Source organism: Mobula birostris, chromosome 22 (assembly GCF_030028105.1).
Source record: "Mobula birostris isolate sMobBir1 chromosome 22, sMobBir1.hap1, whole genome shotgun sequence".
Taxonomy (NCBI): domain Eukaryota; kingdom Metazoa; phylum Chordata; class Chondrichthyes; order Myliobatiformes; family Myliobatidae; genus Mobula; species Mobula birostris.
Genome location: NC_092391.1, coordinates 58,769,794 through 58,796,856, shown reverse-complemented (window position 1 = coordinate 58,796,856; position 27,063 = coordinate 58,769,794). Strand labels below are relative to the sequence as shown.

Here is a 27,063-nt window from a genome sequence, read left to right as displayed (position 1 = left end):
AGGTGGGCAATCATGGCCCTTCATCAGTCTTTAATTTACCTGTGGGGAAGATCCCGTTCACACTGTTGTTCTTACTCTTTTCTCTATCCATGACCATGACTGCTCTTGGCCTGGTACTTGCAGGTCACAGCTTCAGTTCAGCACAGAGACAAGCAAACCTCGCGAAGCACCAAGCTGAATATTCGCCTCCAGCCCCGATGCCTTGATCTTTTCAATCTGGCCCAGCATTTAAATCGGCCAAACAGCAGGCTGTTCCTTGCTCTCAGGCCTAGCACTTACCACCTCAATTCAGCCCGTACCGAACCTTTCCAATTTGGCCAGTGCTGAAATCGGTCAAAGCTTGGCCTGCTCACTGTTCTTGGGCTTGGACCCTGCTGCTTCACCTCTGCCTCGTCACAGTTCTACCACTTTGAATCGCTTCCAAATACGCTCCAGTAGCCAAACACTGGCTTGTTCCCCACCCTCAGGCCTGGGCCCCGCTATCTTCATTTGGCCTGTACACACAACCATCCTGCGCCTTCAAAATTTCACTTCACAATGCAGAATGGGTGGTCATACAGGCAGTCCAAAAGCTCGACTCCGAAAGGGTGTAAAGCTCAGTGCGATGTCACTGACATTTCACACTGCTCTACAGCATAGGAACACAGTATCAGTGTACAGATTCTGCACCAAGCACCTCCACATTCTAGACACACTCCACTTGTACTCAGCCATTTCCTCAAGTTCAGTCATGGAGACCGTTTCTTTGTGCTGAATTCTTCCTGCATATTCCATTGTTATTCCATTTTCTAAATCATCCATGTAATTAATTTTTTTAAAACAAATGAATAAGGAATAAGCGACATGCACCAAGTGTAGGAGGAACTCACAAGTTAAGTAGCACCTATAGAGGAGAATAAACAAGGGCATCAGTTCTAATCGTCGACTGTTTATTCCCCTCCACAGGTGCTGCCTGACTGCTGAGCTCCTCAGGGACTTTGTGTGTGTGTTGCTCTGGATTTCCAGCATCTGTAACAGACTGGTAAAGAATATAGCACTATATAGATCAGCTGCATAGATGGGCAGAGAAATGGTAGATGGAGTTTAAGCCAGATAAATGTGAGGTGTTGCACTTTGGTAGGGCAAATGCAAGGAGACAGTACACTGTTAAGGGCAAGATTTTTAAGTGTTGCTGAGCAGAGAGATCTTGTGATCCAAGTTCATAGCTCCTTGAAAGTGGCTACACAGGTCGATAAGGTGGTTAAAGGCAGCTTGCTTTTATTAGCAAAGGCACTGAGTTCAAAAGTCAAGAGGTTATGTAAACTTTATAAAACTCTGGTTAGGCCACATCTGGAGTATTATGTACATTTCTGGTTGCCCCACTAAAGGAAAGATGTTGAGGTGCAGAAGAGATTTACCAGGATGCTACCTGGTTTAGAGGACCATCTATCATGAGAGGCTGGACGAGATCTGATAGAGGTTTATAAGATTATGAGAGGCACAGATAGAGTACACAGAAAGGATCTGTTTCCGAGGGTTGAAATATCTAATACCGGAGGACATGCACTGAAGGTGAGAGGGGGTAGGTTCAAAGGGGGATGTGAGGGTAAGATTTTTACTCAGTGGATGTCTGGAATGTGCTGTCTGGTATGGTGGTGGAGGCAAATACACTTAAGAGATGTTTGGATAGGCACATGGATGTAAGGAAGATGGAGGGATATGGGCATTGTGTAGGTAGGTGGGACTAGTGTTTGGGTGGTCTTGATTTGCTTTTCAGCTGGTTTGGCAGCATGTTCCCATGCTGTCCTGTTCTACGTTCTATTTCTGTTTATGGTCAAGAAGTCTCTTTCAAATTCTAAATATCTCAATTCACCCAGAAAGCAGTCATGTATGGCAAGTTTCATGTGTCTAATATTTAGCCACAGAGACTCCTACACATAGATGTCCTTAATAACACCTCTCACCTGCAAGGCTTCCTGAAGTCCTTCCAGCTCTTTCTGACTTCGCTGCTCAGTCATTGAGATTTGCTGCCTTAAGGCTTGGAGCTCTCTTTCCTTCTGTTCAACTTCCCACTTCACGTCTTCCACCTGCAAAGAATTTCTACTTTTCATTAATCCACACATTGGAAGTGTGCCCCAAAGCAACTCCACTGCTGCCATCTGATTAGTACAGATGTCTCGCTGCACTTAATACCATCTGTAACTAAGATTTAAACCTTAATAGATTCAGTACCATAACATTATTGATGACAACAAAACACAAAATTTGAAATGGGGTGGGGAGGCAATATACCAAAGCGGAAACCGTACACTATGGGTGCCATGGTAGAGTATTGGTTAGCGCGACAGTATTGCAGCTTGGGGCATTCTGGAGTTCAAAGTTCAATTCCGGTGTCATCTGTCAGGAGTACCTACATCTTCCCTGTGGAATGCCCCGAGGGCTTTCCTTGGGTGCTCTGGTTTTCTCCCATCACACATAGCCTTTGCTGCCACAAAGCTGTACTTTTTTAATACAATTTTGAAATCCATGTTAATATAATTGTGAAATACTCTGTAATTAAGTGTTAATGAATATAATCCACAAATTTTCTAAATAATAAATGTACAACCTTTACTTTCAAACATTTTAGAGCTTCAACGCATTTACATTGTGAGTGTTTCAACTTGCAGCACTGTTATATATTGTAACAATAAACACAGAATGGAAGTCAGTAGCTCATTGTTAATAAACCACCGGCCTGCTGAACACTGAGAGAAGAGAAAAGAAAATGTTTATGAAACATGGAAGATTTTCTTTGTTGGACTGTATTCCATGATGAATAATAAATTTATTATGAATATAATTGTATTAATTAATAAATAAAATCAAAAGTATGTGTTTTTTTCCATTTTCATTCTAAATATTCATAGTATACATACTACAAAATATACATTTAATTGCTGCACAGTGTTCAGGCTATGTACAAATTTCCTGCTCAGAGCAGTGGTAGGTCTGCACAGCTGTGCAAAAAAATAATAATAATAATTGGAGGGAGTGCTGCCCCGAAGTCCAAAGACGTACCGGGTAGGTTAATTGGTCATTGTAAATTGTCTTGTGATTAGGTTAGAGTTAATCGGGTTTATTGGGGCTTGAGGGAGCAGCATGGTTCAAAGGGCTGGAAGGGCCTACTCTGGGCTGTATCACTAAATGAATGCATAAATAAACAAACAAATAAAATGGTATAAATTATGTCAATAAAGGCCTCAGCTTCCTTGTATTGTGCTTGTTCATTTGATTGAACAGACCTTTCAAAAATGGAATTGCGTACGATTCCAGCAAGGATTCATTTTTTATATTCTTACTACATCTTAAATAAACAGGCAAGATGCTTTGTCCTCCTTTAGTGGACAGTGAGGAATAACATTTAGATGGACTACAGAAGTCAAAAGCTGTGCAAATAAGAAATTCACCAAGTACACTGGAGAATTTGGTGTTTGTGTGCATTGGTGGGACTTACACTAGGGAAGTTATGCTTAAAGGCAGAATAGAGGGTTAATGATAGGCGCCTTGCTGTGCGGGGGAATACAGGGATCCTGGGGTCCATGTTCATAGGTCCTTCAAGTTGGTTGGGTGGTTAAGGCGGTGTATGGTATGTTGGGAGTCCATCAACCACGAGGCAATGCTGCAATTGTATAAAACTCTGGTTAGATTTACCAGGATGCTGCCTAATTAGAGAGCATGGAGGATTGGAGGAAAGTATAGGGAGGTACGTTCTTTACATAGAGTGTGGTGGGTGCATGGGAACATGCTACCAGGGGCAGATACATTAGGAACATTTAAGAAATATTTAAGAATGCCATGTGGATAAAAGAAAAATGGAGGGTGATGTGGGAAGGAAGGGTTAGGTTGATCTTAAGAGTAGGTTAAAAGGTAGGCACAACATCGTGGGCTGAAAGGCCTGTACTGTGTTACACCATTCAGAGTTCTATGTTCTAGATATCACAATGTCAATGTATAAACCGTAGCTTTAGGCTCAGGGAAGGACTTACCTCCTGGTTGACAGTAGCCGGTTTGTTGAGCTGCTCATTCAGCTGACTTTGCAGTATTTTCAGCTGAGAATGAGCCGCAGCCAATTCCTCCTGGAAACGTGCCACTTCCTGAGAATGCTCCTTATCCTGGGCTCTGCAGTACAGCACAAAGGAGCAGGGTCACGTTTATCCAATCATAACATTGTAGGGACTTGCGAAAGTATTGAGATATAAATCAGTTAAGAGATACAACTTGTATCTAGTTCAAGAGATGTGGCAAACCTACAAGCAGTATTGTAGATACAAAGCATAAGACACAAGAGCACAGTTAGGCCATTTGGCCCATCAAGTCTGCACAACCATTCCATCATGGTTGTCTTATTATTCCTCTCAACCTCATTCTCCTGCCTTCTCTCTGTAACCTTTGACACCCTTACTAATCAAGAGCATAACACACTCCACTTTAAGTATACCCAATGACTTGGCAATGAATTCCACACATTCACAAACCTCTGACTAAAGAAATTCCTAGCCTCCATTCTAAATGCATGTCCCTTGATTTGGAGGCTATGCCCTCTGGTCCTAGACTCACCTATCACAGGAAACATCCTCTCCACATCCACTCTATCTAAGCCTGGGGTCCACAGCCCCTTGCTTAATGGAATTGGTCCACTGCATTAAAAAAGGTTGGAAAACCCTGATCTCGATGTTTCAATATTCAATAGGGTTAAATGAGATCCTCCCCCTCCAAAGCCATCAAACGATTCTCATATGTTAACCCTTTCATTCCCAGAATCAGTCTCGTAACCTCCTTTGGACCCTCTTCAATGCCAGCACATCCGTGAAACTGCTGTAAGTTCTTGTACCATTAAAGAAAACATTTCAAAAATTAACTGCTCAAAACAACCAATTTCAAAATGTGGGACATTACTAGGAAATTATTTACTTCTTTTTAATCACTCAGGAAAATGATCGCAGCACTGAAGACCATTCAACCTATTGTGTCCAAGCTTGTTCTACAAGAACAATCCCAGCCAAACCCACACCCTCATCCTCTCCCCTTAGCACCAGAAATATCTTCCTTACAGGAATTTCCACTCGTCACTTTCAAGTCCTGCATTTGAATCTATTACTACTAGTACATTCATTACCAGTGCATTGAGAACCTAGGTAACCTCTTTTAAAACTGACTTGTTCAGACATCTGTACTCTGTGCCTCTATGCCAGGATCCCTTTAACCACTTTCTCAGTCTGTCCTGCTACTTTTAACATATCGTACACATAGACTTCCATGGCATTTTCCTATACCCCTTTCAAAATTATGCCCCTTTATTTTACTTGACTATTCCTACTAAAATGAATAGTTTACAGTGTTCAGCATTAAAATTCATTAAGTGGTGCTGTAATGTTCTATCTTCTGCTGCAACACATGATGCTGTGCCAACCTTATAACCTACTTCATGATCAATCTCCCTCTCCTCCCACAGAGCCCTCCATTTTTCTTTCATCCACATGCCTATTTTACTTATTGATATACAGAGCGGGAGTAAGCTCAGCAACCCAATTTAACCCTAGCCTAATCAGGGTCAATTTACAATGACCAATCAACCTACCAACTTTGGATTGCGGGAGGAAACTGAAACACTCGGAGAAAACTCATGCTGTTATGGGGTAGAATGTACAAACTCCTTACAGCCAATGGCAGGAAAAGTCGACTTAAACGTCCCTAATGCATCTGTAAACCTGCTTCTACACCCACCAATCCCTGTGCAAAAAAACTTACCTCTGACATCCCACCTATACTTTTCTCCAATCACCTTAAAATTATGCCCCTTGCAGTAGTTACTTCTGCCCTGGGAAAAAGGCACTGGCTGTCCACTCTACTTATGCTCATCATATATACCTCTATCAAGTCAACTCTCACTCTTCTTCACTCCAAACAGAAAAGCCCTAGCAAGCTCAACCTATCCTCATTAAGCTAACCTGGCAAAGATGGATAATTCCACGCCCACCCACAGACCGGATTTTTCAAAGCACATTGATCATTATCAACGTACGTATGCAGTATACAACTTTCAGATTCATCTTCCCCACAGACAGTCACGGCACAGAGAAAAGCTATGGAACCCATTCAAAAAAAAAACAAACACCTCCTCTCCCCCCATGTTTAAATAAAAACAAAACCACACAAAACAGCAACAAAAATAACGAGTGAAAACAAGATATAAAACACTAAATCAGAAGGCATATTTCAGTTCATCATCTGCAGGCAACCTTGATTCAAAATCACCCAAAATTAGCAAAAAGAAAGTGACTAGAAACCAGAACACATTTGATGGCAGGGTTGAGAGCTGTGCTTGGAGAAAGTCTGACAGAGACGCCAAATGAAGGCTTTAACTTCAGTTTCAGTAATCTACCAGTTACAGAAATCAGATCAAACTCTAGATGCCGGAAGCCTCCACAAAATACACTGCCATGTTGCTGACTTACTGGAGTTTATCAGCTTCTGCTTGCAGAGCTTCTACCACTTGCTCTTTGGCTTGCAGTTCCTTTTTCACCTCACTAAGTTCCAGGGCAGCTGCTCTGTAGTGACGACGATTATGTCCAGCCTCAGCTTTATTTGCAGAAACCTAGAAATAGTGTGAACAATATTTCAGCTTATTTGCAATACGTTCAGCTTACTTAGGGAGATGAAAATTATATTCTTTCAGGATTTTCAGGTCAGACATCCCTACTTATTTTTAACTCAGCAAATCTTTCTCATACACATTAACAAGTACAAGGTAAATTTATTATCAAAGTATGTATATGTTACCATATACTTCCCTAAAATAATTTTCTTGCAGGCATTCATAGTGGAACAAAGAAATACCATAGAATCAATGAAAAACGACAAAGATTGCAGAAGCTAACAAACTGCAAATACTAAAATTAAATACGCAATTAAATAAATGTTCTGGCCTTTGGGCAATTCATTTATATTCTTTCATGTGATTAAGCACATTCAGCTTTTATTTAAATGAGCAGTTTCTGATCTGTATTACACGAGGAATTTTGCAGATGCTGGAAATTCAAGCAACACACATCAAAGTTGCTGGTGAACGCAGCAGGCCAGGCAGCATCTCTAGGAAGAGGTACAGTCGACGTTTCGGGCCGAGACCCTTCGTCAGGACTAACTGAAGGAAGAGTGAGTAAGAGATTTGAGAGTGGGAGGGGGAGGGGGAGATCCGAAATGATAGGAGAAGACAGGAGGGGGAAGGATGGAGCCAAGAGCTGGACAGGTGATAGGCAAAAGGGATATGAGAGGATCATGGGACAGGAGGCCTAGGGAGAAAGAAAAGAGGGTGGACAAGGGGTATAGTGAGAGGGACAGAGGGAGAAAAAGGAGAGAGAGAGAAAGAATGTGTGAATATAAATAACGGATGGGGTACGAGGGGGAGGTGGGGCATTAGCAGAAGTTAGAGAAATCAATGTTCATGCTATCAGGTTGGAGGCTACCCACATGCCATCAGGTTGGGGGCGCTCCCTACGCAACTCCCTTGTCCATTCATCCCCCCCCACTGATCTCCCTCCTGGCACTTATCCTTGTAAGCAGAACAAGTGCTACACATGCCCTTGCACTTCCTCCCTTACCACCATTCAGGGCCCCAGACAGTCCTTCCAGGTGAGGCGACACTTCACCTGTGAGTCGGGTGGGGTGATATACTGCATCCGGTGCTCCCAATGCGGCCTTCTATATATTGGCGAGACCTGACGCAGACTGGGAGATCGTTTTGCTGAACACCTACGCTCTGTCCGCCAGAGAAAGCAGGATCTTCCAGTGGCCACACATTTTAATTCCACATCCCATTCCCATTCTGATACGTCTCTCCACGGCCTCCTCTACTGTAAAGATGAAGCCACACTCAGGTTGGAGGAACAACACCTTATATTCCATCTGGATAGCCTCCAACCTGATGGCATGAACATTGACTTCTCTAACTTCCACTAATGCCCCACCTCCCCCTCGTACCCCATCCGTTATTTATTTATATACACACATTCTTTCTCTCTCTCTCTTCTTTTTCTCTCTCTGTCCCTCTTGCCCATCCTCTGGGTTCCCCCCCCCCCCCCATCTTTCTCCCCGGACCTCCTGTCCCATGATCCTCTCATATCCCCTTTGCCAATCACCTGTCCAGCTCTTGGCTCCATCCCTCCCCCTCCCACTTTCAAATCTTACTAGCTCTTCCTTCAGTTAGTCCTGACGAAGGGTCTCGGCCCGAAACGTCGACTGTACCTCTTCCTAGAGATGCTGCCTGGCCTGCTGTGTTCACCAGCAACTTTGATGTATGTTGCTCCAATCTGTATTAGATCACTTCCAGTGCAGCCAAGTAGTAGTAAGTAGGAAAGCACTTTGGCTGGCAGAGGTCAGAGGTTTATGTTAGAGGCGAAAGTAGTTTCTATCTAAAGCCATCCTGTTGTTTACCCAGCAGAAATATTGCTTTTTCACTACTCCCTTCACTGAGGTGCTGTAACATCAACTAGACACCAGCCGAACTCTATTCAACAATGATATGAGAGCCAGGGTGTAGCCTCCTAGCTCCTCATTCACTCTGCCATGCCACCGAGTCTACAACGAACCCAGGGAGCTAGGAAGCTATTCTTGATTAGTCAGGGTATGAAGAGACATGGGCAGAAGACAGAAGATGGGGGCTGAGAGGGAAAATGGATCAGCCATGATGAAATGGCAGAGCAGACTTGATGGGCCAAATGGCCTAATTCTGCTCCAAAATCTTATGGTCCAATTACAGTTTGTGTTTGAATTTAAAACAGATTTAACCTCTTGCATACTGTCTTTCCAGGCGAAATGAAGTGAACAGCCAGAGAATCAGACTGCTTCTCCTTTCACCACCACCCCACCTCTTCAGATTACTGAAACAATTAACAAAAGATCATTTAAAGTTTTTGACTGGTTCCCATGAAATAGAGGCCTGAAGTCATCATTTACCTGCTGCTTCAGTTCATTGACATGCTCTTTCTCCTTTTCCAGTGCAATCTGCAAGGCTTGTATTAATTGCTTCATCTGCTGGTCCTCCTCTTCCTTTCGCTTTAGAACCGCTTGTACCTATGCCCCAGCCCAAGAAAAGAAGTCAGTAACAGAAATAGTTAGGACAATTTTGTTCCACAGGGTTAATGTTAGAGCAATAAAGCCACCTGTGACATCTCAAATGTTAATTAACTTGTTAGCCTACTTCTTTGTGTCAAAAAGGAGAAACACAGATATACTGTAGATAGAGGTGTACAAAATGATAACAGGCATAGATAGAGTGGACTTTTCCCCAGGGTGAAATGGCTAATATCAGAGGCCATCCTTTTAAGGTGAGTACAGTCGGCCCTCCTTATCCGTGAGTTCCACATGCGTGAATTCAACCAACCGCGAATCCAGAAAACCCAGAAGTGCTCTTCCAGCACTTGCTGTTCGTACATGTACAGACTTTTTTTTCTTGTCATTATTCCCTAAGCAATGCAGTATAACAACTATTTACATAGCAATTACATTGTATTAGGTATTATAAGTAATCTAGAGATGATTTAAAGTATACGGGAGGATGTGCATGGGTTATCGTGGATCGGGATTGGAAAAAAAAACAGAAGTTCTCTTACTAAGTAAGTTGGAACAGGTACATCCAGTATTATTTACTGTCAGTTAGTCAAACATTTGTCTTAGTATATAGTATATATTTTACCTTTCTATGCATATAAAATACTTCAGAAACGTATGTTTCAGCGCCAGGCTCAGGAACAGAAGTTCCCGAGTTCGATCCAGTGACAGATCGTTCCAGAGTTCGATCCAGTGTCAGATCGCTCCCAAGCATGCTGTCCATCCCTGCCGGGTTGATGTGAAGGATCAAAAACCCAAAACCCAATAATTAAACCACTGCGCTGCTTAGTAATAATTGTAGCTTAAATCGGGCAGGGCCTTTCTCATTTTATCCTTTAAAACTGTTCCGATCGTTGACCGACTGTAGCCTAATGCTTTTCCAATGACCGATGGCGTTTCACCTCTTTCTGATCGCTTTATTATTTCCACTTTAAATCACGATCGTGATTACTTTTGTGAACAGAAACACTGCAGATTCAGAGCTCCGCCGCCGGGTCCTAATGCCCACCGCACTTAGACAGGTTAAATAAGGTCCGGGTTTCTGCTGGGTCCTAAGATCCACCTCATTGGGACAGGTCGAATAAGGGACTTGAACATCTGTGTATTTTGGTATCCGTGAGGGGTCCCGGAACCAATCCCTCGCGGATAAGGAGGGCCGACTGTAGAGGAAAGTGTAGGAGATGTCAGACTGAGTTGTAAACTCAATCAGCTCCATCATAGGTACTAACCTCCCCTGAATCCAGGACGCCTCAAAAGGGGGCATCCATCACTGAGGACCCCATCACCCAGGTCATGCCCTCTTCTCATTGTTACCATCAGGGAGGTGGTAGAGGAGTCTGAAGGCACACACTCAATGATTCAGGAACAGCTTCTTCCCCTCTGCTTAAGATTTCTGTATGGACACTGAACCCATGAACACCACTTCACCACATTTTCCCCCCCCTCTTTTGCACTACTTATTTAATTTAACTTCTTTTCTGCCCTAGGAAAAAGTTGTTGGCTGTCCACTATCTATGCCTCTGATTATCTTACACACCTTTATCACGTCACTTCTCATTCTTCACGTCAAACCCTAATTTACTCAACCTTTCCTCTTAAGACAGGCTTTCTAATCCAGACAATATCCTGGTAAATCTCCACTGCACCCTCAAAGTTCCCACTTCCTTCCTATAATGAAGCAATCTGAACTAAACAAAAAACTCCAAGCTTTGGTCTAACCAGAATTACATTTATATATACTTTCTACCGTAATTAACTCTTTTCATTATGTACTGCCAGGTCCTGCTGCCGCACAGCAACAAATTTCACAACACATCCCAGTGATACTAAATCTGATCCTGATTGCTGCTTTTTTTTTAAAAAAGAGAACACAGAGCTGCCAGGGTAGTAGTAGAGGCAGGTACATGAGGGATATTTAAGAGACTCTTAGGTAGGCACATAGACAAAAGAAAAATGGAGGGCTATATGGGAGGGAAGGGTTAGATTGATCTTGGGGTAGGTTAAAAAGTTGGCACAACATTGTGGGCCGAAGGGACTGAACTGTAATGTTCCAATTTCCATGATTCCTGAACTCAAAAGGAGCTCCTTCTGTACTGAGTTTATACCTGTAGGTTCAGCTGCACTAGATCTGCTTCCCTTTTGGACAGGGCAGTCTCCAAGATGTTGGTGTGCTCTTTCAGTGCAGCATGGGATTGATTCAGGCCAACCAGCTTCCCTCGTTCGTGCTCCAAGTCTAGAGTCAATTTCTTATTGGCTTCTTCCAACCGTCTGATCTTCTTCCTAAAACCTCTCGACTCCTGAAGCTTTGAGGGAGAGAGAGAAGCAAAACTATTATGGTGTATGCATAATACGTAGTAAAAAAAAACTTGTGTGTAGTGGTTTTACAAAGGTCAGACTCCCTTTCAAATTTACTTTTGCTATGCAGAACTCTCTTCAAGACTTTAGATCAGGGTTCCCAACATTTCTTATGCCATGGACCAATACCATCTAAAACCCTACTTTAGATAAGTAACAGTGAAAGCCCCCCTAACTATTTTTTTATGGTACGACACTAACTACATTGCAAGACCTCCAAAAGGACCACAACCTTGTTGTGGTTTGGAGGCTTGTGTGCCTCAATGACTCAGAGACCTATATTGGCCAGAGTCAGGGCTTTATACTTTGACTCTTGGTAGGGTCGTCCATGCCAAACAGGTCAAAGGGCAGAGGCCAGACTAAGAGTGGTCCACCAGTCCTCCAGAATCGGTGGTTCAGCTCAGGGCTAACCACCCCGACTGGTGAAAGGAAGTTGTTACAGAAACAGCAATGGAGAATCTTTCTACATCTGAGTGTGATGGTATTCCTGAGTCTCCACCTGAAACTTGCATGACTGACAATAGCAAAAATGAGAGGAAGCTACTGGCATGATGAAGGAAGCCCTGAACACCACCAGAGATGAAGGACCTTCATTGCTGTCCCAAAATGAGCAGCAAGTACATCGCAAGAATACTTATGTTTGATCCGAAGTGCTTTTGGGTGACTCAGGTACTTTATAAAGAACAGACTTTCCAGGTTTCAATGTCAAGAGCTATCATACTACAGGGAGATGGAATGAAGTCTAGAAGTTGCTTACAAACTGAGATCACATATTTCTGGTACTATGTTCATTATCACTTTGACTTTTTGAGGCGGCAAACAGAGAAAAGAATACAAAGATCACAGAATTACTCAGCTGATCTTCATAGTACTTAATCACCTTGAAATAAAGGGAAATTAATTCACTATCTTGATAATATAAACCACATGAAACGTTCTCTCAGAGTTTGACTAAGGGTTATGCAAAATACTTTGTCGAAGATTTAATTTCTACCTCATCTTCCAGCTCCAAAACCTTTTCTCGGTAATCCTCCAATTCTTGACTGGTGAGGGAGATCACCTCCTGCAGTTCCTTCTCGAGCATGGATTTGCTGTGGTTCACTGCCTGCAGCTCCAGTTGCAAAGCCTGGATCTGCTCCTGTTAATGAATACACAAATGGGAAGAAGCCTTGCAGCACGATTCAAAAAGAATTGCCGATCTATCCAATTAGGCAGCTATCCAGTTTAATATACCCATATTAAATTCACAAACACAAAAATCTGGAAATCCAGAGCAACACACAAAATGTTGGAGGAACTCGATCTATGGAAATGAATCAAGTGACCTTTTTGGGACAAGATCCTTCATAAGGAAGACTACTCCTACTCTTACATCTCTTCCAGGGATGCCTACCCTGAAGAAGTTTAAATCTTCAATAGGAGTTCAGTGAAACCCTCTCTCATTGCTCCCCATCTGTGATCTCTGCTACCCTCCGAGTCTTTGATCATGTGCTCACCCAGACCCACTACCGCAGCCAGGTATCCTTCCTGGGAACTTGTCTTCTCCACCATCTTGTGCCACATGGCTTCCAGATCAGTTTTCAAGCTTCTTGGTTCCGACCACCGAGTACCCCAATTAATTGCTTCCCTCTCCACACTCTATGCACCACTCTTTCCACCATGAAGAGATACCTGGTGACCCTATATGACTTGCTGCCACAGCTTTGGGATTCTCTCTTCTCCGCATGCAATGGATTGTTTCCGTCTCACCTTATCTCCTTACCTGTCCATCACCTCCCTCTGGTGTTCCTCCCTCTTCCCTTTCTTCCATGTTCTTCTGGCCTCTATCAGATTCCCCCCCCCATCCAGCCTTTTATCTATTTCACTAATCAACTTCCCAGCTTCTTACTTCACTCCCTCCCCTTCTCCCAGTTTCAGCAATTATCTGCCATCTTGTTCTTCTTCCCCTCCCTCCACCTTCTTATTCTGATTTCTCCCCTTCCTTTCCAGTCCTGATGAAGAGTCTTGGCCCAAAACGTTAACTATTCACTCTTTTCCATAGATGCTGCCTGGCCTACTGAGTTCCTCCAGCATTTTGTGTGTGTTGTCCCACATTATAATTCAACATCTCTGCTTAAAAAGTAAACCTTACGGACAAGAGTGAGCTTGACAAATGTTGAATTTTGGCAGTTTAAACTCCACTCCAACCAAAAACAATACAAGGTATATGGAACTTTCAAGACCCACACTCAACATTTTAGCAGCAGCTTTCTCAATTCTGCCATCATAGTCTGAAAAGTCCATGAACACTATCTCATTATTCCTCTTCTGCATTATTTATATTTTTATTATAACCTATAGTAATTTTATTGTTGTTGTGTTTGCTCACCTTTAATTACTGATGCGACCCGAAGCCAGACAACAGAGCAAGCTGGAATTCAAGATAACACTTTTTTTTGATAAAACTACAACAGTCTCAAAACTCAACTCAAACTCACACTCCCCAGGGTAGAAACCATGTTTTTGTTCTCTATCGGCATTGTATTCTGTATTGCGCATTCATTATGGTAACTAGTCTCTTAGTGGAGGTGTGGTAAAGGTGAAGGAAAACAAGTCACATTCTTACAAACTTTGTGGTAGATTGTAGTTTGGGACTACGGAGATCATAATTTTGCTAAGGACTTGCTTTAAGACTATGTTTGCTAATTGCTATTAAAGGATTCGACTCTTTGGAACAATCATTTCACTGGAACTGATCGTGTGTCATGCAAGTATAACAACCCCATGGCAGTCTTAGGCTAGCGGCAATTTTTCATTTTGGATTAGTTTTGCCACTATACATAGTATGACTATCTGAATGGTTTATCTCAGAACAGTTAAGTCCTTGATTGGACAATGACCAATCACTGAAAGTCAGCCTGGATTTGGTTTCAGCTGACCAGTGGGTGGTGACTGTTTCCGCTCGCTGTAACAATTTTATGCCTTGCATTGTATGGCTGTCACAAAACAACACACTTCACAATAACACATACAAAATGCCGGATGAACTCAGCAAGTCAGGCAGCATCTAAGGAGAGGAATAACCAGCCGACATTTCGAACCAAGACCCTGTATTAGGACTGGAAAGATAGGGAAATACGGTGGTGAGGTGAGGGGAAGGAGCACAAGCTCGAAGATGCTAGGTGAAGCGAGGTGGGCGGGGGGGGGGAATGAAGTAAGAAGCAAGCAGGTGATAGGTGAAAAAGGTAAAGGGCTGGAAAAGAAGGAATCTGATCAGAGAGGAGCATTGATCATGGGAGAGAGAATTTCAGAACATACAATGCCTCTAAAAAGTATTCACCCTCCCTTGGAAGTTTTCATGTTTTATGGCTTTACAACATTGAATCACTGTGGATTTAATTTGGCTTTTATGACACTGATCAACAGAAAAGACTCTTTCATATTAGAGTGAAAAGGAATTTCTACAAATTGGTCTAAATTTATTACAATTATTAAACTCGATATTCTACTGCATAATTACTCACCCCCTTCAAGTCAGTATTTAGTAGATGCATCTTTAATTACAGCCATGAGTCTGTGTGGATAGGTCTCTATCAGCTTTGTACATCTGGATACTGCAAATTCTCCCCATTCTCTATAAAACTGCTCAAGCCCTCACAGATTGCACGGGGATTGTGAGTGAACAGTCCTTTTCAAGTCCAGCCACAAACTCTCAATTGGATTGAGGTCTGAACTCTGACATAGCCACTCCAGGACATTAACTTTGTTGTTCTTAAGCCATTTCTGTGTAGCTTTGGCTTTATACTTGGGGTCATTGTCTTGCTGGAAAACAGAGCTTCTCGCAATTTGCAGTTCTCTTGCAGACTACATCAGGTTTTCCTGCAGGATTTCCCTGTATTTTGCTGCATTCATTTTACTCTCTACTTTCACAAGCCTTCCAGGGCCTGCTGCAGTGAAGCATCCCCACAGCATGATACAGCTACCACCATGCTTCACAGTAGGAATGGTGTGTTTTTGATGATGTGTGGTGTTCGACTTACGCCAAACATAGCATTTAGTCTGATGGCTTAAAAGCTCAAATTTGGTTTCATCAGACCATAAAACCTTCTTCCAGTTGACTTCAGAGTCTCCCTCATGCCTTCTGGCAAACTCTAGCCAAGATTTCACGTGAGTTTTTTGTTCAACAGTCCCTTTCTCTTTGTCACTCTCCCATAAAGCAGCGACTGGTGAAGCATCCGGGCAGCAGTTGGTGTATGCGCAGTCTCTCCCATCTCAGCCACTGAAGCTTGTAACTCCAGAGCTGCCATAGGTTTCATGGTGGTCTCCCTTGCTAGTCCCCTTCTTGCACAGTCACTCACTCAGTTTCTGAGGACAGCCTGCTCTCAGCAGATTTACAGTGGTGCCAGATTCTTTCCATTTCTTGATGACTGACTTAATTGTACTTCAAAGGATATTCAGTGACTTGGAAATGTTCTTGTGTCCATCTCCTGACTTGTGCTTTTCAATAACTTTTTTGTGGGGAGGCTTGGAGTGTTCTTTTGTCTTCATGGTGCAGTTTTTACCAGGATACTGACTCACCAGCAGTTGGACCTTCCAGATCCAGGTGTATTTTTACTGCAATCAATTGAAACACCTTGACTGCACGCAGTGATCTCCTTTTAACTAATTATGTGACTTCTAAAACCAATTGGCTGCACCGGTGATGATTGGTGTGTTATATTAAAGGGGTGAATACTTATGCATTGATTATTTTGTGTTATATATTTCAAATTAATTTATATCACTTTTTAAATATCTGTTTTCACTTTAACACGGAAGTGTCTTTTTCTGTTGATCAGTGTCAAAAATGTCAAATTAAATCCATTGTGATTCAATTTTGGAAAACAATAAAACAGGAAAACTTCCGGGGTGGGGGTTGGGGGTGGAGGTGAATACTTTTTATACGCACTGTACACCAGTGATAATAAGTCTGATTCTGAACTGAGACGACAACTTCTGTCAATACCCGAGTTAGAGGTACAAAAGGCCATTCTGCCAGAGATTATTTAATCTCACCTGCAATGTTAATATCTCCAATAAAAAACATTCCAGGATCAAGTATTCAGCATGTGAGAGTGCATTAATGGAAACTTGCTCGGTCTTTGTTTCTCTAGTGTACTGGACCACTCATTAATATTGTTTTCAGCTAAATTCTGGGGCTCTACATTGAATAGCAATTCAAAGTTCAACATTTTAGTACACAGTGCGACTATATTGATGTGATGGTCACACTGGAAAGCTGACAGATATGATTGAACAGGTCGACTTTTATGGCGGTGCAGCACATACAGTACAACTTGTTTAGTGAGATACAGCGCAGAACAGGCCCTCCCACCCTTTGAGCCATGCCACACAACAATTCTCCAGATTTAATCCAGGCCTGATCACAGGACAATTTACAATGACAATTAACTTACTAACAGATACACTTTTGGACTGAGAGGGGTAACCGGAGCACCCGGAGGAAACCCACATGGTCATGGGGAGAACGTACAAACTCCTGACAGGCAGCCGGCAGGAAATAAACCTGGGTTATGGGTACTATAAAAAGTGCTGTGCAAGCCATAACGCTAGGGTGAAAGGTGAAACGTTTAAGGGGAACACAAGAGAAAACCTCTTCACTCAGAGGGTTGTGAGATTGTGGAATGAGCAGCCAGTGCAACTGGTGTATATGAACTCGATTTCAAAACTTGAGAGTTTTGGTAGGGGAGAATAGAACCAATCAAGTGTGAGAGTGGAGAAGTGTGTATGGAACCAGAGGAGATAGCAGAAGTACTTAATACTTTGGTTCAGTATTCATTATGGAAAAGGATCTTGGTGATTGTAGGGATGACTTACAGCAGATGGAAAAGCTTGAGCATATAGATATTAAGAAAGAGAATGTGCTGGAGCTTTTGGAAAACTTCAAGTTGGATAAGTCTCCAGGACCGGACGGGATGTACCCCAGGCTACTATGGGAAGCGAGGGAGGAGATTGCTGAGTGTCTGGCAATGACCTTTGCATCAATGGGGACGGGAGAGGTTCCGGAGAATTGCAGGGTTGTGGATGTTGTTCCATTATTCAAGAAAGGGAGTAGACATAGCCCAGGAAATTATAGACCAGCGAGTCTTACTTCAGTGGTTAGCAAGTTGATGAAAAAGATCCTGAGAGGCAGGATTTATGAACATTTGGAGAGGCATAATATGATTAGGAATAGTCAGCATGGCTTTGTGAAAGGCAGGTTGTGCCTTATGAGCCTGATAGAATTTTTTGAGGATGTGACTAAACACACTGATGAAGGAAGAGCAGTAGATGCAGTGTATATGGATTTCAGCAAGGCATTTGATAAGGTACCCCATGCAAGGCTTATTGAGAAAGTAAGCAGGCATGGGATCCAAGAGGACATTGCTTTGTGGATCCAGATTTGGCTTGCTCACAGAAGGCAAAGAGTGGTTGTAGACGGGTCATATTCTGCATGGAGGTCAGTGACCAGTGGTGTGCCTCAGAGATCGGTTCTGGGACCCCTTCACTTCGTGATTTTTATAAATGACCTGGATGAGGAAGTTGAAGGATGGGTTAGTAAATTTATTGATGACACAAAGGTTGGGGGTGTTGTGGATAGTATAGAGGGCTGTCAGAGGTTACAGCGGGACAGTGATAGGATGCAGAACTGGGCTGAGAAGTGCCAGATGGAGTTCAACCCAGATAAGTGTGAGGTGACTGATTTTAGTAGGTCAAATATGATGGCAGAATATAGTGTTAATGGTAAGACTCTTGGCAGTCTGGAGGATCAGAGGGATCTTGGGTTCCGAGTCCATAGGACACTCAAAGCTGCTGTGCAAAGGTTGACTCTGTGGTTAAGAAGGCATACAGTGACAGAAAATCGGTCATCAAGGGAATGGCGGCGTAAGGAAAATGTCTCTCGACAAAAAAGGTAAACTGCCCCATAATCGAATTTAGACAAATACTTAATATTGCATAACTATATTAATAAAAGGGGCAAGGATGATGTCTAAGAACAAGATTAAAAAGTCCGCTCCGAAGGCTGATAAACATAAAGAGACGCAGCAAGGCGACAGGCCTAGCTCCCCCACGGCAAGCCAGGACGGAGATAATGAGGGGGAATTGGTGACTCTGTCCTTGATTCTCAGAGAGATTCGCGAGTTCCGACAAGATAACAGCAAACAGCTGGAAGATATTAAAGGAAAAATAGTAAAAACTAACTCGCGGATAGATGAAGCCGAAGCGAGGATTGTTGGAATTGAAGGGAAGCTACAAAACGCAGAGGAGGTGATAGCAGAAATGCTGAAGCTGCAATACCAGCTCCAGTGGAAACTAATAGATCAAGAAGGCCACTGGAGAAGGGAAAATGTGAGGATTTACGGAGTTCCCAAAGGAACTGAAGGTAAACCCGGATTGATGATTCCCTTCGTGGAGAAGCTACTTAGAGAGAACCTTGATATACCGGCCGCAAAAGACCTACAGATAGAAAGAGCTCACCGCGCGTTGACACCACAGCCTCCAGCAGGCGCCCAGCCCAGATCGATTCTGGTCAGATTTCTCAGTTACAGAACGAAGGAAGAGGTGCTTAAAAGGGCATGGCAAAAGAAAGGTTTCATGTGGAACAACTGTAAAATCAGTTTAGACCATGACTACACACCGGGGATTCTTGCCAGACGGAAGGAATATACGGAAACACGGAGAGTCCTGAAGGAAAACAACATCAGATTCCAGACCCTGTATCTAGCTCGGCTGAGAGTCTTTTACGACGAAGGGACAAAAACTTACGCTACGGTGGAGGAGGCAACATTGGACCTGGCGGACCAGGGACTACCTATTAAAGTTATCACCCAACTGGAGTCGCTACTGGAGAGGACTCGGCAGAAGTCGTAGCAGTTAGTGCGGCGAGGACGCTCCACACGAACCAGAGTGTCAAACTACAAGGAAAAGCTGCAAATATTCAGACGCGAATGTACAGAGAACACAGATTAATTAAGAGAAATGACTGAAAAGAGTAAATCGGACTTAAAGGTAAAATGAAAACTGGTAACTGAAAATAAACTAGACGGATTAACTTGAATGATAGCAATATGGTCGAGACATAAATAGGAGAAAATTCTCTATGATTATTCAAACTGCTGAGGGCCCTCTAACACAGGGTGAAGATGGAGGTTATCCCTCTGAACTGAGGAAAGTCGGGAAAAATTTTCAAATGTTGCACGTTCAAAAATGTCTAGGGTGTGGTTATATGTCTTGGTTTACTGTTGAGAAGGGATTGCTTACTGTTTGGTTAGAAAAGGAGAGTGTTTTTTTTTTCTACTAGAGAAAAATGCAAACTGAATTGGTAAAAATAATTTCCTATAATGTTATTGGGTTTTGAATCCAATTAAAAGAAATAAGATTATGTCTAAATTGAAAAAAGAGAGGACACAAATAGCTTTCCTCCAGGAAACACATATGAGCCAATCTGAACATGGAAAATTAAAAAGAATGGGCTTTAAGCATGTATTTTATTCATCATATAAATTGAGTCACAAAAGAGGGGTAGCTACTTTAATATCAAGTACTCTTAATTATGAACATATTTCAGAGACTAGGACAAAGGAGGACGGTTCGTAAAAATCACAGGAAGAATAGAAGGTGCAGAAATAACATTGCTGAATGTTTATGCTCCTCCAGGTTGTGAATGGTCATTTTATAGACACATTTTTGACCTAATGGTCAGTTCTCAAGGGGTAGTAATTTGTGGAGGGGATTTTAATATTAGATTAAATCCTATATTAGATTCTTCAAGAATAGTTACTCAGAATAAACCCCTGACTCGGAAAGTGAATTCATTGATGGAGGAGTTGGGAATTATAGATGTCTGGAGGGAATTACACCCTACTAGTAAAGATTATACATATTACTCTTTCCCTCATTCAGCCTATTCAAGGATAGACTATTTCTTTATCTTTAATACAGATAGACTCAGGATAAAAAACTGTAATATTACAACAATTGATCTGTCGGATCATAGCCCAGTCTCTATGTCTCTAATCCTGGAAAGGAAAATGAGGAAAACACTATGGAGGCTAAACTCACATATACTCAATAACCCAAAAGTAACGGAGAGATTAAGGGGAGAAATCAAAGAATATCTAGACCTTAATGACACGGGAGAAACATCACCAGCGATCTTATGGGATACATTGAAAGCTGTACTGAGAGGGAAAATTATTTCCATTACCACTCACATGAAAAAAAATCAATGCACAAAAATTAACAGACCTTCAAGGAAAATTAAAACAACTTCAAGTTGTAGATAGGAACAAAAGTAATTCAAATCGAAAACAGGAAATTAGGAAACTGCAAAGTGAAATTGACGATATTTTACGTTGGAAACTCAAAGAAATTTTCTTTACCTGAGACAAAAGAATTATGAAGTAGGAGGTAAATCAGCTAGATTATTAGCATATAAATTACGAAAACAACAAGCAGACAATACAATTCATAAAATAAAGAATCCAAAGACAAAGCTTGTGGAGAGTACAATAGGGAAAATTCAAGAGAGTTTTGAAACATATTATCAAGAGCTGTACTCCCAACCCCGGGCCCCCAATGAGCCCTATATAGACAGTGCATTGAATTTTTTAGATCTACCTAAACTTACAGATTTACAAAATGAAAGTTTATTAGAACCAGTAACTGTCAAAGAACTGAACGTGGCCATCTCTAGGTTAAAGGCTGGAAAGTCCCCGGGTTCTGATGGGTTTACCTCAGAGTGGTACAAGTCCCTGAAGACACAGTTAGCCCCATTACTACTTAACACCTTTAATTGGATCTTGCAGAGAGGAGAAACTCCACCTTCCTGGAGAGAAGCGATTATTTCAGTTATTCCTAAAGAGGGTAAAGATAAACTAGAATGTGGCAATTATCAGCCAATTAGTGTTCTTAACTTAGATTACAAACTATATTATATTAGCGCACAGATTGGAAAAGCTTTTACCTGGCCTAATCCACTTAGACCAGACTGGATTTATTCAACAAAGACAAACACAGGACAACATAAGGAGAACTCTGCACATATTAGAACAGGTTAATAAGAATGAGACAGAGACAATGGTAGTAGGATTGGACGCTGAGAAAGCTTTTAATTCGGTTAGTTGGGCATTCCTATAGAGTGTTAGGAAGATTCGGCTTTCAAGAAAAGTTTATTAAGGTAATTCAGACTCTATATGACAGTCCTACAGCCCGAATTAAGATAAATGGGGACCTCTCTGACTCCTTCATCTTAGAGAGAGGCACTAACAGGGATGCCCAATTTCTCCTCTCCTTTCTGCGCTATATATTGAACTGCTTGCCCAACTAATAAGACAGAGCGAAATTGTAAAAGGTATCAAGGTGGCAGGGATTGAACAGAAAGTGGCGTTATTCGCAGATGATGTTTTGGTCTATCTGAGTGAATCAGAAAAATCATTTATAGGATTGTTTACACTGTTGGATGACTTTGGGAAAATATCAGGTTATAAAATAAGTGTAAAGAAAACGCAGGTTATGTCCCTAAATTATACACCATCCAAAAAATTGCAGGATACATATGATCTTAAGTGGGAAGCTAAATCATTAAAATATTTAGGAATAACCCTGCCGAAGGATCTTTCAACACTGTCACAGGTAAATTATGGGCCATTAATCTCAGAGATAAAAGCAGATATACATAGATGGAATCTTATCCCCTTTTTAAGTTTAAACTCAAGGATAAATACTATAAAAATGAATATTCTTCCTCAGTTATTGTATCTTTTCCGTACTTTACCGGTGGAGGTGGATGATAATCAATTCAGGGAATGGGACAAATGGATTTCCCGCTTCATTTGGCAAGGAAAGAAACCTAGAATTCGATATAACACCTTACAGTTAGGGAAGGAAGGAGGAGGTATGGTTCTTCCTTGCCTGAGAAATTATTTTTATGCCTCACAGATAACCCCTCTGTTATATTGGTGTAATAGGGAATATAAGGCTAGATGGAAGGAAATAGAATTTGGATTAGTTGACAGTTTTCCTCTTCAAGCCTCAATAGCTGACAAAGGATTGATGGCCCAGCTGGAAAAATTTAAAAACGCTTGGATAAATCTTACATTAAAAGTATGGCAGAAGGTGGTTAATTCATGTGGAATTAATAACATGTTAAAACTCTTTAGATGGTGTGCATATGATACCGAATTCCTTCCCAACAGAGGAAATAAAAGATTTGAGCTATGGATAAAAAAAGGTCTTACAACCTACCTCTCATTTATAGATAAAAGAGTATTACAAAGTTTCCAAATCCTGCAGGACAAACATGGCCTAGAACATAATGACTTTTTTAGGTACCTTCAAGTACGAAACTATGTTAACCAGAGTTGTAGATATACAGACCTATCAACAGTAGAATTAGAATTTTTCAAGATTCTGAATTCGGCTTGCAGTTCAATACCTAGTAAATCAGTTTCTCGATTATATAATGCACTCTCCCATGCTAAAAATGTAAATACACTGTATATTAAAGAGAAGTGGGAGAAAGAAGCGGGGTTGGTACTTTCAGAGGAGGCTTGGGAGAAAATCTGCAGCTTTCAATGGTCCTCGACTAATTCTTTGACTTGGAGAGAACATTGTTGGAAAAACATTATAAGATACTTCAAGGCCCCATATCAGGAAAAATATAAAGATACAAATGTGATGTGTTGGAGAAGGTGTGGCTCCAAGGAGGCAAATCATTTTCATATTTTTTGGGATTGCCCTAAATTAAGTCTATTTTGGGAAGGTATTCATAGAACATTAGTTAAGGTACTTAGGTCCCAGATACCTCTGAACTTTGAGACGCTCTATTTGGGGCATGTATTGTTTCTTGAACAGAAGGAAGATATAAAGTTGCTGCAGGCCCTCTTAGCGGCAAGTAAGAAATCAATCACTAGAAAATGGCTAAATCCAATACCATCTACATTAGAAGATTGGTACGAAATTATCTTGGAAATATTTAAAATAGAAAAGTTGACTTACTCCCTGAGAACTCAAAAAGAAAAATTTTATCAAATCTGGAATAAATGGATTGAATATATAACCCCAACGCGAGCAGACTTTAGATGACTCTCCTAATGATGTATACTGCTCTTCTCATCAACACAGTAATATTGCTAACGTAAGCACCCCTAGTCTAAATGTTTGTTTTCTTTTGTTTTCTTTTGGAAAATAGAGAATTAACACAAGTAAAGGGAAAGATTTGGGAAAGGGATAAAAAAATGAAAAAATTAAGTAAATAAGTACATAGGGATTGGATAATTATGTCTGCGGGCAGGAGCAAGCATGAACAAATTAGGATATAAACACCTACAATGGTTGATACATAGGCTTATATACAACATTTTGGACCAGTGGAAATGGTCCAGAAGGGTTATATGGAAACTATTTTATTACCATTTTTCTTAACAACTAATTCCATTACTTAGCCTAATAGGTTAGATTTACCACAGTACATAATTATCTATTCAAATGTTTATTTTCCTTTTATATCATCTCAATGTGTACTTAAGAATGTATGAATAATTGTAGTTTTATACATATAAAAAAATGGAAAAGGTTACATGTGTGAAAAAAGTACATGATATTTGTGAATTCCTTATCCAAATAAAAATAAAATTAAAAAAAAGGCATACAGTGCATTGGCCTTCATCAACCGTGGGATTGAGTTTAAGAGCCAAGAGGTAATGTTACAGCTATATAAGATCCTGGTCAGACCCCACTTGGAGTAATGTGCTCAGTTCCGGTTATCTCACTACAGGAAGGACGTGGGAACCATAGAAAGGGTGCAGAGGAGATTTACAAGGATGTTGCCTGGATTGGGGAGTATGCCTTATGAGAATAGGTCGAGTGAACTCAGCCTTTTTCTCCTTGGAGTGATGGAGGATGAGAGGTGACCTGATAGAGGTGTATAAGATGATGAGAGGCATTGATCATGTGGATAGTCAGAGGCTTTTTCCCAGGGCTGAAATGGCTAACACGAGATGGCGCAGTTTTAAGGTGCTTGGAAGTAGGTACAGAGGAGATGTCAGGGACAAGTTGTTTTTTTTTATTAATGCAGAGGGTGCATGGAATGGGCTGCCGACAACAGTGGTGGAGGCGGATAAGATAGGGTCTTTTAAGAGATTCCTGGATAGGTACATGGAGCTTAGAAAAACAGAAGGCTATGGGTAACCCTAGGTAATTTCTAAAGTAAGTGCATATTCCACACAGCATTGTGGGCTGAAGGGCCTGTATTGTGCTGTAGGTTTTCTATGTTTCTAGTGGGATGGTCCCGGTGCAGTTCAATAGGAGTAGGCAGATTAAATGGTTCAGCACATACTAGATGGGCTGAAGGACCTGTTTCTGTGCTGTACTTTTCTACAACTATTTAATTTTTAAATTTCCTAATTTTCACTTCCTAACTTTGTTGCAAATATTAAACTGCAAATTAGTCTGTTAACATATTAGCAGAACAGAATATGCATTCAAAAACAGGAACATACTTGCAGAAAATTACTGCCCCCATCCTCTATGACCTGATCTTTCAGCTTGCTGAGCTCTGCCTCAGCAGTCTCCTTTGCTGAAAGGGCCTCCTGAAGACGACGGCTCAAAATGCCAACAGCGTTTTCGTAAGCTTTGTGCTTGGCTTTCATTTCTTTCTGTGCAGTGGTGAGATCGGTGCCAAGTTTCTTCATTCGGGTCTTCTGTTCAGAAATACCCCTGGGGGAGGAGTTAACCAAGTTAAACATCAGGGGAGTGAAGTTCAGCTTGAACCCAACAGTTCTTTATATGCAGCTCCAGGAAGACCATAAGGCATAGGAGCAGAATTAGGCAGTCTGATTCGCCACAAAATCATGACCAAAAAAAAAAGAAAAAAGTTCATACTGTGACAAGTCTTCATAACAAAGTTGCACTAAACTTACAGGTTGAAGATTATAGAGACTCTTTGTGATACACTATATATATTTGAAGTCATTGGTAAAAACTCTGGATGTAAAGGATTGTTTATATTAAAATGATATTCAGATGCATAAACAAAACTGAATAGAAATGACAGTCATAGAAAAGTACAGCACAGAAACTGAACCTTCACAGACCACTTATTCCACACTGATTTACATCTTTCCTGTAGGTAGATGACCAAAACTGTACACAATTAGGCCTCACCAATGTCTTATGCAACTTCAACATAACATTCATAACTACCTCGACTATACCTCTTCCCACCCCGCCACATGCAAAAACGCCATTCCCTATTCCCAGTTCCTCCGTCTCCGCCACATCTACTCCCAGGATGAGGCTTTCTGTTCCAGGACATCTCAAATGTCCTCTTTCTTTAAGGATCGCGGTTTCCCTTCTACAGTGATCAATGGTGCCCTCACCTGCATCTCCTCCATTTCCCGCACTTCGGCCCTCACCCCATCCTCCCGCCACCACAACAGGGACAGAGTTCCCCTTGTCCTCACCTACCACACCACCAGCCTCCAGATCCAGCACATTATCCTCCACAACTTCCACCACCTTCAACAGGCCCCACCACTAAGCACATCCTTCCTTCTCCACCCCTCTCCGCAGAGATCGGTCCCTCCGTGACTCCCTGATCCACACTTCCCTCCCCACGGATGTCCCACCCGGCACTTATCTCTGTAAGCATAAGTGCTACACCTGTCCCTACACCTCCTCTCTTGCCACCATTCAGGGCCCCGAACAGTCCTTCCAGGTGAGGCAACACTTCACTTGTGAGTCTGTTGGGGTCATCTATTGCATCCGGTGCTCCCAGTGCGGCCTCTTCTACATCGGCGAAACCCGACGCAGACTGGGGGACCACTTCGTTGAGCACCTCCGCTCCGTCCACCAAAACAGACAAGATCTCCCAGTAGCCACCCACTTCAACTCTGCTTCCCATTCCCATTTGGATATGTCCATTCATGGCCTCCTCTACTGCCATGATGAGGCTACACTCAGTTTGGAGAAGCAACACCTCATATACCGTCTAGGTTGTCTCCAGCCCCTTGGTATGAACATAGAATTCTCCAATTCCAGTAATTCCCTCCCCCCTCCCTTCCCCTATCTCTATTTCACTCTGCCCCCTTCCCCAGCTGTCTACCACCTCCCTCATGGTTCTGCCTCCTTCTACTACCCTATTCCTTCTTCACCTTTGCTGCCTATCACCTCCCAGCTTCCCCTCCCCCACCCCTTTATCTTTCCCCTTACTGGTTTTTCACCTGGACCCTACCAGCCTTCTGCTTCCCACCCTCCCCCCACCTTCTTTATAGGGTCTCTGCCCCTTCCCTCTACAGTCCTGATGAAGGGTTCCGGCCTGAAACGTTGACTGATCGTTTCCACGGATGCTGCCCGACCTGCTGAGTTCCTCCAGCGTGTTGTGAGTGTTGCTTTGACCCCAGCATCTGCAGAGTATTTTGTGTTCAACATAACATCCATCTCCTGTACTCAACATATTGATTTATGAAACTTTCTTTATGATCCTATCTACTATGACTTCACTTTCAATGAATTATGGACCTGTATTCTCAGATCTCTTTGTTCTACCACACTCCTCAGTGC

At 42.0% G+C, this 27,063-nt stretch overlaps 1 protein-coding gene across 4 annotated transcripts in view; it reads right to left on the bottom strand.

Moving 5' to 3' along the window:
- golga3 (golgin A3) overlaps positions 1-27,063 on the bottom strand; it is a 102,751-nt gene that overhangs the window by 6,066 nt on the left and 69,622 nt on the right. For all 4 annotated transcript variants that reach the window (XM_072240832.1, XM_072240831.1, XM_072240833.1 and 1 more), the window contains 7 exons: positions 25,002-25,218; positions 12,476-12,619; positions 11,232-11,429; positions 8,974-9,090; positions 6,477-6,616; positions 4,008-4,140; positions 1,944-2,066 (listed from right to left, as the gene is read on the bottom strand). In XM_072240832.1, the coding sequence (XP_072096933.1) occupies positions 1,944-2,066; positions 4,008-4,140; positions 6,477-6,616; positions 8,974-9,090; positions 11,232-11,429; positions 12,476-12,619; positions 25,002-25,218 (1,072 nt within the window). The remainder of the gene's footprint in view (positions 1-1,943; positions 2,067-4,007; positions 4,141-6,476; positions 6,617-8,973; positions 9,091-11,231; positions 11,430-12,475; positions 12,620-25,001; positions 25,219-27,063) is intronic.